The sequence below is a fragment of the Prionailurus bengalensis genome, chromosome A1 (genome assembly GCF_016509475.1).
Source record: "Prionailurus bengalensis isolate Pbe53 chromosome A1, Fcat_Pben_1.1_paternal_pri, whole genome shotgun sequence".
In the NCBI taxonomy this organism is placed as follows: domain Eukaryota; kingdom Metazoa; phylum Chordata; class Mammalia; order Carnivora; family Felidae; genus Prionailurus; species Prionailurus bengalensis.
The window spans coordinates 70,209,470-70,221,714 of record NC_057343.1 but is presented as its reverse complement, the minus strand read 5'-3'; the positions used below and the strand labels follow the sequence as shown (position 1 = coordinate 70,221,714).

Here is a 12,245-nt window from a genome sequence, read left to right as displayed (position 1 = left end):
ACATCTCTTCCTCTCTGTGTCTTTTTTTTTTTTTTTTTTTTGAGTGAATCTGTCAGCTTTAGAATTCCTTCACCTTTTTTTAGTTTTTTGTTATTTTTAAGGTTATTTATTTTGAGGGAGAGAGAGAGGGAGGGAGAGAGAGAGGGAGAGAGAGAGGGAGGGAGAGAGAGAGAGTCAGTCCCAAGCAGGCTCCATGCTGTCAGCACAGACCCCAACACAGGGCTTGATCCCACGAACCCTGAGCTCACGACCTGAGCCAAAATCAAGAATCAGACCCTCAACTGACTGAACCACCCAGGCACCCCACTGTTTTTGTTTCTGGTTTTGTTTTTTTGGGTGTAGTTGACAAACGATGTTACGCTAGTTTCAGGCGTACATCATAGCGATTTGACCAGCGTGTTCCATACGCTGTACTCCCCGCACGTGTGGCCATCATCTGGCAAAGTACATCACTGTTGCAATACCACTGAGTGCGTTCCCTGCGCCGTGGCTTTTATCCTTGTGGCATACATTCATTCCACACCTGGAATCCTGTCCCTCCCTCGCCCCTTCACCGTCTTGCCCAGCACTTCCCTCCTCCGGCAGTCACTAGTTCTCTGTATTTACAGGTCTGATCCTGTATAGCTCATCTGTCTTTTTAAAATTTACGCAGGGAAGGTCACGGGGTGGTGGCTTCCTTCCACGAAGTGTGAGGATTTGGGTGATGATAGCATCCCTGTCAGATCTAAAATGTGATTCTGAGGATTATCATATGGATAAAAAATTAACATAAATTATGAGAATTCTGTCCCTCTCTCTGATGGCACCATTATTGGTCCTGTAGGGAGTGTTAGATTGTTGTGCTGATTTGTGGAACTATTAGGTGTGGTTGAATTCCCTGCTCTGAAGTAATGGTGGACTATTTGCCTTGTCTGAGCTGCACTCTAGAACCTAATTTTCCCTTTTAACAGAGGATATATGAATTTGGCATTTCTTCCTTACATCTTCATACAATTATAATTTTAAGGCGTCAGTATTAATTCTTTTGAGTTTCTCACAGTAAAGGTTTTCAGAGGCGATTATATCTTATTTGGGATAATAGACTAATATATTTATTATGTGACCCCCCCCCCCAAAAAAAATATCCCGCATCACTGGAATTGAGCCCTTTTCAGCTCTCTTCCCCCAGTCTTAAAATTCAGATTGGAGGGGCGCCTCGCCTCTGTGGCTCAGTTGGTTAAGTGTCTGACTTCGGCTCAGGTCATGATCTCAAGGTTTGTGAGTTCAAGCCCCACGCTGGCCTCCGTGCTGACAGCCCAGAGCCTGAAGCCTGATTCAGGTTCTGTGTGTCTCCCTTTCTCTGCCTCTTCCCCGCTCATGCTTGATCTCTCTCTCTCAAAAATAAATACACATTTAAAAAAACTTCAGATTTGGAAAGTTCTGGTGCATGTGTAGCCTCAGACGGCAGTCGGCCCCCAGGCCACGACCACGGGCGTGGTGATGACCATGCTATGTGTTAGGATGGGGTACCCTAACTGTGAGCTCCCAGGCTTTGGTCTCTGGACTGAAGTCCCTCCCAAGCTTAGCTTGTTGGCACGACTGGGCTGACCACAGGCTTTCTCACTGGCCCTGCTTTTAAATAGGTTTTAATTGTTCAGGCAAAATGGCTATTTGGAGTGAAGAAATTTTTATTTGATTTCTTAAAAAATGTTTATTTACTTATTTTGAGAGAGCAGGGGAGGGGCAGAGAGAGAGGGAGACAGAGAATCCCAAGTAGGTTCCCAGTTGCCTGCACAGAGCCCGACGTGGGACTCGAACCCACAAACCATGAGGTCATGACCTGAGTCAAAACCAAGAGTCGGACACTTAACCGGCTGAGCCACCTAGGCACCCCTGGAGTGAAGATGTTTTTAGATTTGAATATTGTTCATTTAAATTTTTTTTTTTAACATTTATTTATTTTTGAGACAGAGAGAGACAGAGCATGAATGGGGGGAGGGCCAGAGAGAGAGGGAGACACAGAATCTGAAGCAGGCTCCAGGCTCTGAGCTGTCAGCACAGAGCCCGATGCGGGGCTCGAACTCATGGACCGTGAGATCGTGACCTGAGCGAAGTCGGACACTCAACCGACTGAGCCACCCAGGCGCCCCGAATATTGTTCATTTAACATGGGTATTGACTGTGTTTGATCATCTCAAACTTTTCCTAAAATGATCATTTGAGTAACTTTAATAACTCTTTTTTTACTAGTTAGAACCTGGCCCTTTAGATGAAACTCAGATTGCTACTATATTAAGAGAAATACTGAAAGGACTTGATTATTTGCATTCGGAGAAGAAAATTCATAGAGATATTAAAGGTAAGAAAACATGTTGCTTTCCATGCCTCTGAAATCCTAAGGCGGGTGGGAAGGCCCAGTACAGGGGAAGCTTGTACTTCTTCTCAAAGGGAGGTTGTCCTGCACGTGTTCAAGGAGTGCCTTCAACCTGCCTGGGGTGGGGTGGGGTGGGGCGGCTTTGAGGGGGATCCCACCGATCCTGCCCGCGTTGAGCACGAGATCTCGAAGACGAGACTGTACGTGTTCCGGAAGCACTAACGGGTGAAGCCGAGCAGCACAGAGCGTCAGGAGGTGTCTTGGGGTCTGTTTTTGCAGCTGCCAACGTTCTGCTCTCTGAACACGGAGAGGTGAAGCTGGCCGATTTCGGGGTGGCGGGGCAGCTGACAGATACCCAGATCAAAAGAAACACCTTCGTGGGCACCCCCTTCTGGATGGCGCCTGAAGTCATTAAGCAGTCAGCCTACGACTCCAAGGTAAGGGCCGACTCTTCCTGTTTTCTGGGTCCAGAGAGTTGTCTTTTGTGACCCAACCTTACAGCTCTTCCAGGTGGACCAAAGCAGGTTCCTTGAAGCAGGACGTGAAGGTAGTTCTCTCCGACCTCGGTTAGAAACAGATTTCATCTCTGTCTCCTACATCGTTTAATACCCTTTATTTATCCAGCCCACAGTGACTGAGTTTTTTTTTTTTGTTTTTTTTTTTTTTTATTTTGGCTTAAACAATGTGTGCTCGATGGTGGTGGGGACCAGAGAAGGAGCCCATTGGAAGGTAGGTGTGGCAGAACAGAGGACCAAGGTGGCCAGAATGGGTTCAGGCCTCCTGAGACGGCCAGGTAGAGGCATATGGGTCCACAGAGAGGGGTGGGGATTGTCTGTCTATAGGTGGTGCTGGAAGCCTGAGCGGGAGTGGATAAGGGAAGGGGGCCCTGGACAGAGCCCTAAGCATAGTTAAGGGACAAGCATAGAAGGAGGCTCCCACGAAAGAAATGGAGAGTTCATAAAAATGTTAAGACCAGAGTCTGGAAAGAATATGCTTTTAGTTAGTGCTACAGATTCTTCCTCTCATTATTTTTAATTCTTAGTTAGGATCATTTATTCTCAGAGGCTCCTTCCCAACAGGAGGCAAACCATAATTCTTCTTTTCCACCTTTTTTACCTGTCAAACGTCCTCTCCCAGTTTTTCCTGGGTTCTGTTTTCCCTGGTACCTTCAACTTTCTTAAACTTCCTAGTTTAGACTATAAATCCTAGGCACCTTGCCTCGGGAATCTTTGATTTAACTCCCCTCTCCCCCAGGTTGCTCATTCTCAGGTTGTACACAGAATAATCGTCACACGGTCCACAGAGAATTAATTGTTTCTTCTGAACAGTTTCTAGGAAAACAAATATTTAACTCACATACATTTACATGCCAGGCATTGTTTTCGTCTTTTTAAAATGGGAGTCTTGTCAGCAGACAGTAGACTTTTCCTAGGCACAGAACCTTCCTTCCGGCCCTTTGGGCATCGGTGGGAGCCGTCAGCTGTTTAAAGAGCAGATGTTGTATCAGAGTGGCAGGTGTACCTGCTTCTAGCATGGCAGGGACCCACCTGGCTCTCTCACTTTTAAGTTGTGGTGGTGGCTGTGACTGCCATGGTCATGCCGATGGCTTTGGTAGCCACTGGCCGGTAGGTGACTGGTGGGTTTTCAACCCCTAGTGTAACAGAGCTCTGTGGGCTTCATTGTGCTTTTTGCCCTGTGGATGGATTCCCTCCATCCAGAGTCCTCTCTGCAGCCACCTTTGCTGATGGCGTCATAGCATTTTAGGGCTTGACCAGTCCTCTCTCTTTATTTTAGGCTGAGGCCCTTTTATCGGAGTTCGTAAGTCTAGGTTTTGGTAGGGACCAGAACCCAAGTTTCTGAACTCATCTGATTACACCACACTGATGGCTTTCTTCTCTTCCTTTCTAGTAAATGAGCTGATCAATCACGGCGCTTGTGACTCTGGATTCAGTTCTTGTATTTTCAGTATTAAGACACCCATCACTGGTCACTTCACATTTTTCCTCAGGGAGTGGCCTGGTTATCCGGGACCTTCCCCTTCCTCTCTTTCTTCCTCTTGCAGGGCCACTCTGGACTTGTGGCCAAGATGTGGCCTCTGGCAGCAGAGGTTTTACTGCATCATAAAGCTTTGCCACCTTTTTTCCCCTGGAGTTCTTGTCCTGATCCAAATGCTCTTATCTGATCAGTAGGTGTGGCAGTGTTCTTAGGTGGATTTGAAGATACTGGTCTCCAGCTCTGGGGACGCCCGCTTGGCTGGGGAGCTTGAGAATGTAGATGCCACTCTTCTCCTTAACCTTTCACTATACCTCTTACTCTGGCTTGTCAGAAGTGAATTCTTTCATTTGCCTGGGTCATAGCCAACACCTCTCAACTGGAAATCATGTGCGAAAATTACATTTATGTGAACTTGGCTTCCCAGATTTGTTGACCCAGGAGGTGTGGAAAGTGCAGATAAGGCTAATCTCTATGTCTGAGTCTGGGGCCTCGGGGGATAACGTGACATTAGTTCCCTCCCAGTAGTTGTGGCTCTGGGCTAGCAGCTTTTGTCTGGAACAATGCCTGATTTACAGATCCTCTTCCAGTGACTGCCTCCCTTCTCAGAGGCTGGCCTGGCCCCCTGGCCGGGTGCTCTGTGCTCTTGGAGGGGCTTTGTGGTTACTCTGCTCTCCTGATACACAAACTTATTTGTTTTTTTTTCCATGGGCCCCTTCCAGTCTTCCTCAGGTGTCCATCCAGGCATTTTCTCCATCAGCCTTTGCATTCCAGAAAGGAGCGCACAGCCCCGGTGGGTGGTTCTGTTCCCATCACTTTCATTTTTGGTACACTCCCTATTGTTCAAAGAATGGTCTGGTTGGGCCAAGGATAGCATGCACCTGCCTTCCTGGGATCTTCATCTTACTGGACCAAAGTTTTATTAGTTAATTAACTAATTAAAATTTTTATTCGTTGTGTGTATATGTCTAGAACCTTGTTTAACGTAATGACCTCTTGAACCCGTATCTTTGACTGCTTGTCATTTGTCCAGACTCCTTAGGTGTCCTGAATGTGTTTGTACACAGAGGACGTACATGTAGGACGTCTTATGTTGATCTTAGTTCATAATCTAAGTACGACATTATTAGGTCATGATTACCCATGTGTCTTAAGAGCCTTATTCCTGTTATTTTTAAGGTGAAGTAGGGTAGCTTGGTTTATTTAAGAAGACTTGAGAGATGGGGCACCTGGGTGGCGCAGTCGGTTGAGCGTCCGACTTCAGCCAGGTCACGATCTCGCGGTCCGTAAGTTCGAGCCCCGCGTCAGGCCCTGGGCTGATGGCTCAGAGCCTGGAGCCTGTTTCCGATTCTGTGTCTCCCTCTCTCTCTGACCCTCCCCCGTTCATGCTCTGTCTCTCTCTGTCCCCCAAAAAATAAATAAACGTTGAAAAAAAAAATTAAAAAAAAAAAAAAAAAAAAAGAAGACTTGAGACCTAGAAGATGTGCCAAGGGAGATAACTCTGCTCTCCCATAAGGAAGCCTTTGCTTTCGACACTGAGCAGGGGCTTGGGCTGGAGAACATTAATCTTTCTCCCTCGCCCCCCCCCCCCCCCCCACCCTTTGTGTATAAGGTTATGGTGATGGCATGTTAGCAAATGGATTGGACTTGTGTAAAGACATAGTCCGTGTTCCATGTCCCTTTTGTGTATTCATTCATTTGGTTATTGCTGTAGTTGTGCCCAGTGCTAAATAATTGGTATCTCCCATGAGTAATTGCAGTACTGGGCAGGTAGCTCTAACAGGGAGCGGGGGCGCAGGGAGCTGAGTGAGGAATGTCAGAGCGAGCTGGGGAAGGCTTCACAGACCCCTTAGAGATGAGGGAGGGATGTTCGATCCAAGTCCAGTGTGGGAACGGAGAGACCTATGTATCTGGATTGTAGATTGTGGTGAAGAATGTAAATGAGAATGGAGAAATTGACTTGCCTGTTAACTGAAATATCCTGTAGACCCTGAGAGGCTGGTGTCTGTATTCTCTTGTAAATGACTTTTCCCTTTTTATGGCCTCAAAAGCAGTACATACTGGAAAACACTGGGGGGGGGGGGGGGGAAGTGATGGAAAAAGAAAAACACCTGTAGACCTATCACCCCAGCACAGGCTTAAGTTATTTTGATGTCCAGTCTCCAAAATAACCATATATTGTCTAACCATGGTGAAAAATGGCAATAGGTGATAGATGCGTTGGTGGAAAAAAAAAATTGTTAAAGATGAGTGAAAAGCAGCAGTATTAGCCCATCAGTTTTTGGAATCTGCGTGGTTGGCCTGTTCACTGCAGCGTGTGATTGGCCCTCCCTGTCTGGTGCTGATCCGCTGGCTTCCTCTGGTTCCAGCCCAGGATCAGGAATTACCACAGACCCCCGCTGCGAGTAATGAGTCCTGGAGGTGGGGGCAGGATAGGATGTGAGCCAGAAGGGAAAACATGCAGCTAGGAGAGTAAACAGTAGGCTCTCAGCATGAAGTAGTGATTGGGGCTTTTCTAATCAGCTGTGTGTTGATGTTTGGTGCTGAAAGGATTTTTATACCTTTATATGCTGCTTATAAATGTGTTCCTCAGTACTGCATCTAAGTAAATAGTTTCTGTCAAATCCTTTTTTGACCTATGTTTTGACTAGTTATAACTGATTTGGGATTCGTATTTTTTTCTTTTCTTTCTTCCTTTTTTTTTTTTTTTAAAGATTTCCTTAAAATTTTTTTTAAACGTTTGTTTATTTTTGAGAGAGAGAAAGAGACAGAGTGTGAGCGGGGAAGGGGCAGAGAGAGGAGACACAGAACCTGAAGCAGGTTCCAGGCTCTGAACTGTCAACACAGAGCCCGACTTGGGGCTTGAACCCATGAACTGTGAGATCATGATCTAAGCGGAAGCTGGGCGCTGAACCGACTGAGCCACCCAGGTGCCCCAGAAAAGATTTCCTTTTATTAACCACCTATATAACACTTCTAGTCCAGATCACTGCAGCTTAACAGATCACTTCCAATTCACAGCTATTTATTAACTAAGAGCAATGGATAAAATCCATACGCTAATTCAGAAAACTTCACATCACCACCAGTTTAGAACATCTAATTCACCAAGCTTAGATGATTTAAAAAGAACAATCAGAAATTAAACATCTTTGGGGTGGCTGGGTGGCTCAGTTGGTTGAGCTTCTGACGCTGGCTCAGGTCATGATCTCATGGTCTGTGAGTTCGAGCCCCGCGTCAGGCTCTGTGCTGACAGCTCAGAGCCTGAAGCCTGTTTCAGATTCTGTATCTCCCTCTCTCTCTGACCCTTCCCCGTTCATGCTCTGTCTCTCTCTGTCTCAAAAATAAATAAACATTAAAAAAGAAATAAAACATCACAAATAAGATTTTTTATTTGTCAGCATTAAATGTCTGAATTTTAAGCAGATTCTCAGACTGGTGGCTCCTATCCATCAGCTCATTCAAGTTTAGCACTGGTTTCATCCCCAGTAGTTTTTCCAGAACTACTGCCTTCACCATGAATCTGCAGGAGTTTTCCTAATTCAGATGTGGGCTTCTTCAGCATTTTTACTTTTCTAACAAAGACCTCATGGAGTGGATAAATAAGCCTTTTCTGTATCTTTTCTGATGCAGTCTAGAAAGAGTTTATAAATTGAAAAAAATTTTTTTAATGTTTATTTTTGAGAGAGAGAGAGAGAGAGAATAGAGCACAGTCAGGGGAGGGGCAGACACACACACACACACACACACACACACACACACACACACACACACAATTGGAAGTAGACTCCAGGCTCCCAGCTGTCAGCACAAAGCCCAACAACGCAGGGCTTGAACTCATGAACTGTGAGATCATAACCTGAGCCAAAGTCGGACGCTTAACTGACTGAGCCCCCCCAGGTACCCTTGTTTAGAATCAGTTTATTGACCACTTCTTTCAAGTCATTTATCTGTACCTCTTGGGTCGTGATTTCTATCACCTTTTTCCAATTTTGTCAGACCTGTTGGTGTCGACCATAAGTGGTCTTCTGCATCCGGTTGTTGCATTTTTTAGTAAAGCCAACACAAAATAGACGAAGCAGATAACCATCGGTAATCATGACATCACCATGAGCTTCAGTCCTGGTCTGCTGTGTTTTGACCATGGAGCACATTTTCTTACAGCTAAGATCCATGTCATGGAAATTAGGCAGTTTTTGCCCTGAACATCCTCACTAATCAGCTTGACTTTCTAAATATGCAGCTTTATCGTTCCTGCAAATCAACAAGGCTCACTTCAAAAATACAACCCTTGAGGCCATCAGATGTGACTTTGTTTCCTTGATTTCTCCTGACGAGTGTTTTTCCAGTATTTCTTATATTGACATAGCTGGTGCTTTCACATCGTATGCATCGTACTTAGAAAATGGACCAACCACTTTCTTTCTGGCTCCCTTTTTGTCACCTTTCATAAGGCACTTGTTCTGACCACCACCATCGTGCTGCTCAGGGAGCCAAAAGGCAGGATTCTTGTTTTGTTTTCTTTTTCTCCCCGCTCCTCTTCCTTGTGATTATAGACAGTTGACTGTGGTTCCTACTAGAATATTTTCTGTTCATAAATTTTTCATACCACTTACAGTGTGTTGTATCTGCAGATTTGTAGTCAGCTTACTTTTACTTAATTAACACGGTATTACAAGGGTTTAGAATGTTGTATTTTAGTAGCAACCCCAGCCTCACTGGCAAGAGTCTCTGATCATCAATACCAGGTAACTCTGTGGTCACTTAGGAGCATGCCTCTAGAACTGTGCATGTAGGAAAAAAAGTCCGTTCACAGATACGTATCTGCGTTTCAAAGCGCCTGCCCTTACAACTGTTGACTTGGGTTTATATTGAAAACCCGTTTGTTTTCCTTTAATATCTAGTTTCGTGTTTTTCCCAGATGGCAGTAAAACAGGTCTCTTCTGATGCCTCGATTTTAATTGCTTTGGAAAATGACCGCCCTTCCCCCACATAACTTTCATTTTAAAACCCAGACACGTGTTCCCATGTGATGCCACATTTCCTAAATACAGTAATAGATAGACTCTGGTGTTATTTCTGATTCTCTGTCAACAACGTCATCACATGTGCAGTATTTCCATAAATATGTTAGAGCAACTTAATCATTCCTCCCAGGTTTAGTGTGAGAAATGCTGCTGTTGAATGTTTTGGGCAGCATACACCATTTTCTAAATCTAAAATTACTTATTTAGGACAGATTCCTAGAAGTGGAATTAATTGGTTTTAGCAAGTGTGGATATTTTTATGGCTTTTGATACATAATGCCAGCTTCCTTGCCATGTGTTCAAGTGTCCATCAAGTTTTCCACATTAGTCAGCAGGGTGTGAGATGTCTAGAGAGGGAGTCCCCAGGGAGGAAGATGCTCGGGAGCCCCCCAGAGAAGCCCAGGGAACAAAGGATAGAGGAAGATAGAGGGGGACCAGGTGCCCAGAGGCCAGGAGCCACACACCTGGCACCTGGCTGATCTAGGAGGATCCAAAGAGGAATTCAAGAGCTGGCATGACACACGGGCTCCTGGCTCGGCTGCCTGGCTGGATGGCACATGTTTTGCCATGACGAAGCTGTACTGGCCGGCCCTCCCGGGGGATGCAGGAGGGCGATGCCTGTGCCTCTCTGAAGACCTTGGCAATGTCTTATGGGTGGGGCTGAGAAGGCGGCTTCCTTGGCCGACCTTTGGCCCGTACTGGCGTGTGGAAGCAGGGGCCGGGTCCTTGAAATGTTGTGGCTGTCTGCTTATTGTCCGGCCTGGAGCCTGAGGGAAGTAAGTGCATGGGCATGCCACGAGAGGCCGCCAGCAAAGACCATCGTCAGTCTGGCCTTCTAATTACCGAGTTTTTAAGTGGTTGTGGGATGCTTGGGGGCCTGGAGGTGGTCCCAGGGGTCAGTGGGACTAAGGCCCTGTGTCTGTACGGCCGGGAGGCAGATGGATGCCAAGCAGCAAGCTTTGCAAAGAGCAGCAGTTCTCGCCAAGTCCAGGAAGGCGGGAGTGGCAGCTGGACGTTGAGGGGAAAGAGCTGCCGCCATGTGAGGGCTGAGTGCTCCCCCGCGCTCGCATCCCTCCCTCCCTGCATGCCTGCTCTCGTCCTGCCGCACGCCCCCGTGACCCAGCTTCCCCCTCCTGGGGGCAGGCACTCTGCAGTCAGTCACCTTCTTGCTGATTTTATTTTTTTTTTATTAAAAAAAATTTTTTTTAACGTTTATTTATTTTTGAGACACAAAGAGACAGAGCATGAACAGAGGAGGGTCAGAGAGAGGGAGACACAGAATCTGAAACAGGCTCCAGGCTCTGAGCTGTCAGCACAAAGCCCGACGCGGGGCTCGAACTCACGAACCTGTGAGATCATGACCTGAGCCAAAGTCGGACGCTTAACTGACTGAGCCACCCAGGCGCCCCCTTGCTGATTTTAAAAGCAACTACACACGTGAACCGAAGCAGAGTCCGGGCTGCCAAGAGAAGGCAGGTGGGACTATGGCTCCCCGTGCCGACTCTTCCAGTCTGATCCCTGTAGGACAAGGAATTTAGAATGGGGCTTGCCGCCTGTTGCAGCCATCTTCACTGAGAACAGAAGAAATGGAGCGTGTGGTTGGCCCCGACCGCACGGGCTGCTGGGCGGGGAGATAGCCGTGAGGGTCTCTGGCACTCACTAGGGTTGTGAGGACACGGCGGGTCTTGAAGGTCAGAAATGTCTGTGTCCTGCCGTGACCCGAACGGTGTCTCAGCCTTTCCGTTTCCTTGCCGTAGAGTGAGTGGAGGGATCGGTTAGGTTCTGATCTGCCATGGGTTTCCAGTGCCCGGTGAGCAGAGCACCAAAGGTGTGGTAGTTGCCGTGGGGCAGAGGCCACCCTACCTCCTCCCCTGCTTTACTGGCCCCTCGGTCCTGCTGTGTCCTTAACAGCGGCTGTCCCCTTTGCCGGGGGCTGCTAGCAACTGCCGAGGGAGCCTCCTTAACTGCTTTCTTCACGACTACCTGCTTTTTTTTTTTTTTTACTTGCCTCCCATGGCCATGGGGTTCTTTTCCCCCCAGCTGATCCCCTGTGGCCACGGCAGGAGTGGGACTGGGCAGCTGGACCCTGTGTGATGCCTCCTGCTTCCTGCCAGCGGTGGATCTAACCAAGCCCCGAGAGCCAATTAACCTGTCATTTGACAGGAAATACAGGAGCTTGAAAAACAGCAGTAATTGACTCCAGAAGAAACCAGACAAATCCATAATTTGGGGGCCTGTTTCTTCCTCAAGACAGTGGCACTGGGGAGATGGGGCAGGGTGCAGACTGTTGTACATTAAAAGAGCCTTAGGTGACCTGCCGGCCGGTCGCAAGGTATGGGTTTCCTTTGGATCCTGATTCCAGCAAGCTGACCGTGAAAATACTTTAAGAATTGAGAAAATTTAACTATTGTTACAGCATATTAAATTATTGTTAATTTTTAAGTTTACTTATTTATTTTGGGAGAGAGCACAAGCAGGGGAGCAGTAGAAAGGAGGAGAGAGAGGATCCCAAGAGGACTCCATGCTGTCAGTGCAGAGACTGACGTGGGGCTCGAACTCACTAACTGTGAGATCATGACCTGAGCTGAAACCAAGAGTCGGATTCTTAACCGACCGAGCCACCCAGGTGCCCCATATTATTGTCAGTTTTAAAATTACTGTTAATTTTAGGTGTTGATAGGTAGTAAAAAACCCTTACAAAGCTGAAGCAAAGGGTGCACGTCATGGTGTGTGTGATTTCCTTTACAAGGCACTGTGGCAAAAAATAGACAAAGCCCATGTGGCAAATTGTTAATAATTAGTAACTTCATGTGATGAGTCTAGGGGGGGGTACATTCAGTTAATATTCTCCATTTCTATGTGCGCTTGAACAT

The 12,245-nt window shown here is 46.8% G+C and overlaps 1 protein-coding gene and 1 pseudogene across 4 annotated transcripts in view; one reads left to right on the top strand and one right to left on the bottom strand.

The window, feature by feature from the left end:
- Window positions 1-12,245, top strand: part of STK24 (serine/threonine kinase 24) — a 121,239-nt gene that overhangs the window by 94,579 nt on the left and 14,415 nt on the right. For 3 of the 4 annotated variants that reach the window (XM_043582010.1, XM_043582027.1, XM_043582002.1), the window contains exons 4-5: window positions 2,230-2,338; window positions 2,633-2,790. The exons of the other annotated variant lie outside the window; for it this stretch is intronic. In XM_043582010.1, coding sequence (XP_043437945.1) covers window positions 2,230-2,338; window positions 2,633-2,790 — 267 coding nt within the window. The remainder of the gene's footprint in view (window positions 1-2,229; window positions 2,339-2,632; window positions 2,791-12,245) is intronic. 4 annotated transcript variants of the gene reach the window in all.
- Window positions 8,174-12,097, bottom strand: LOC122495985 (annotated as a pseudogene).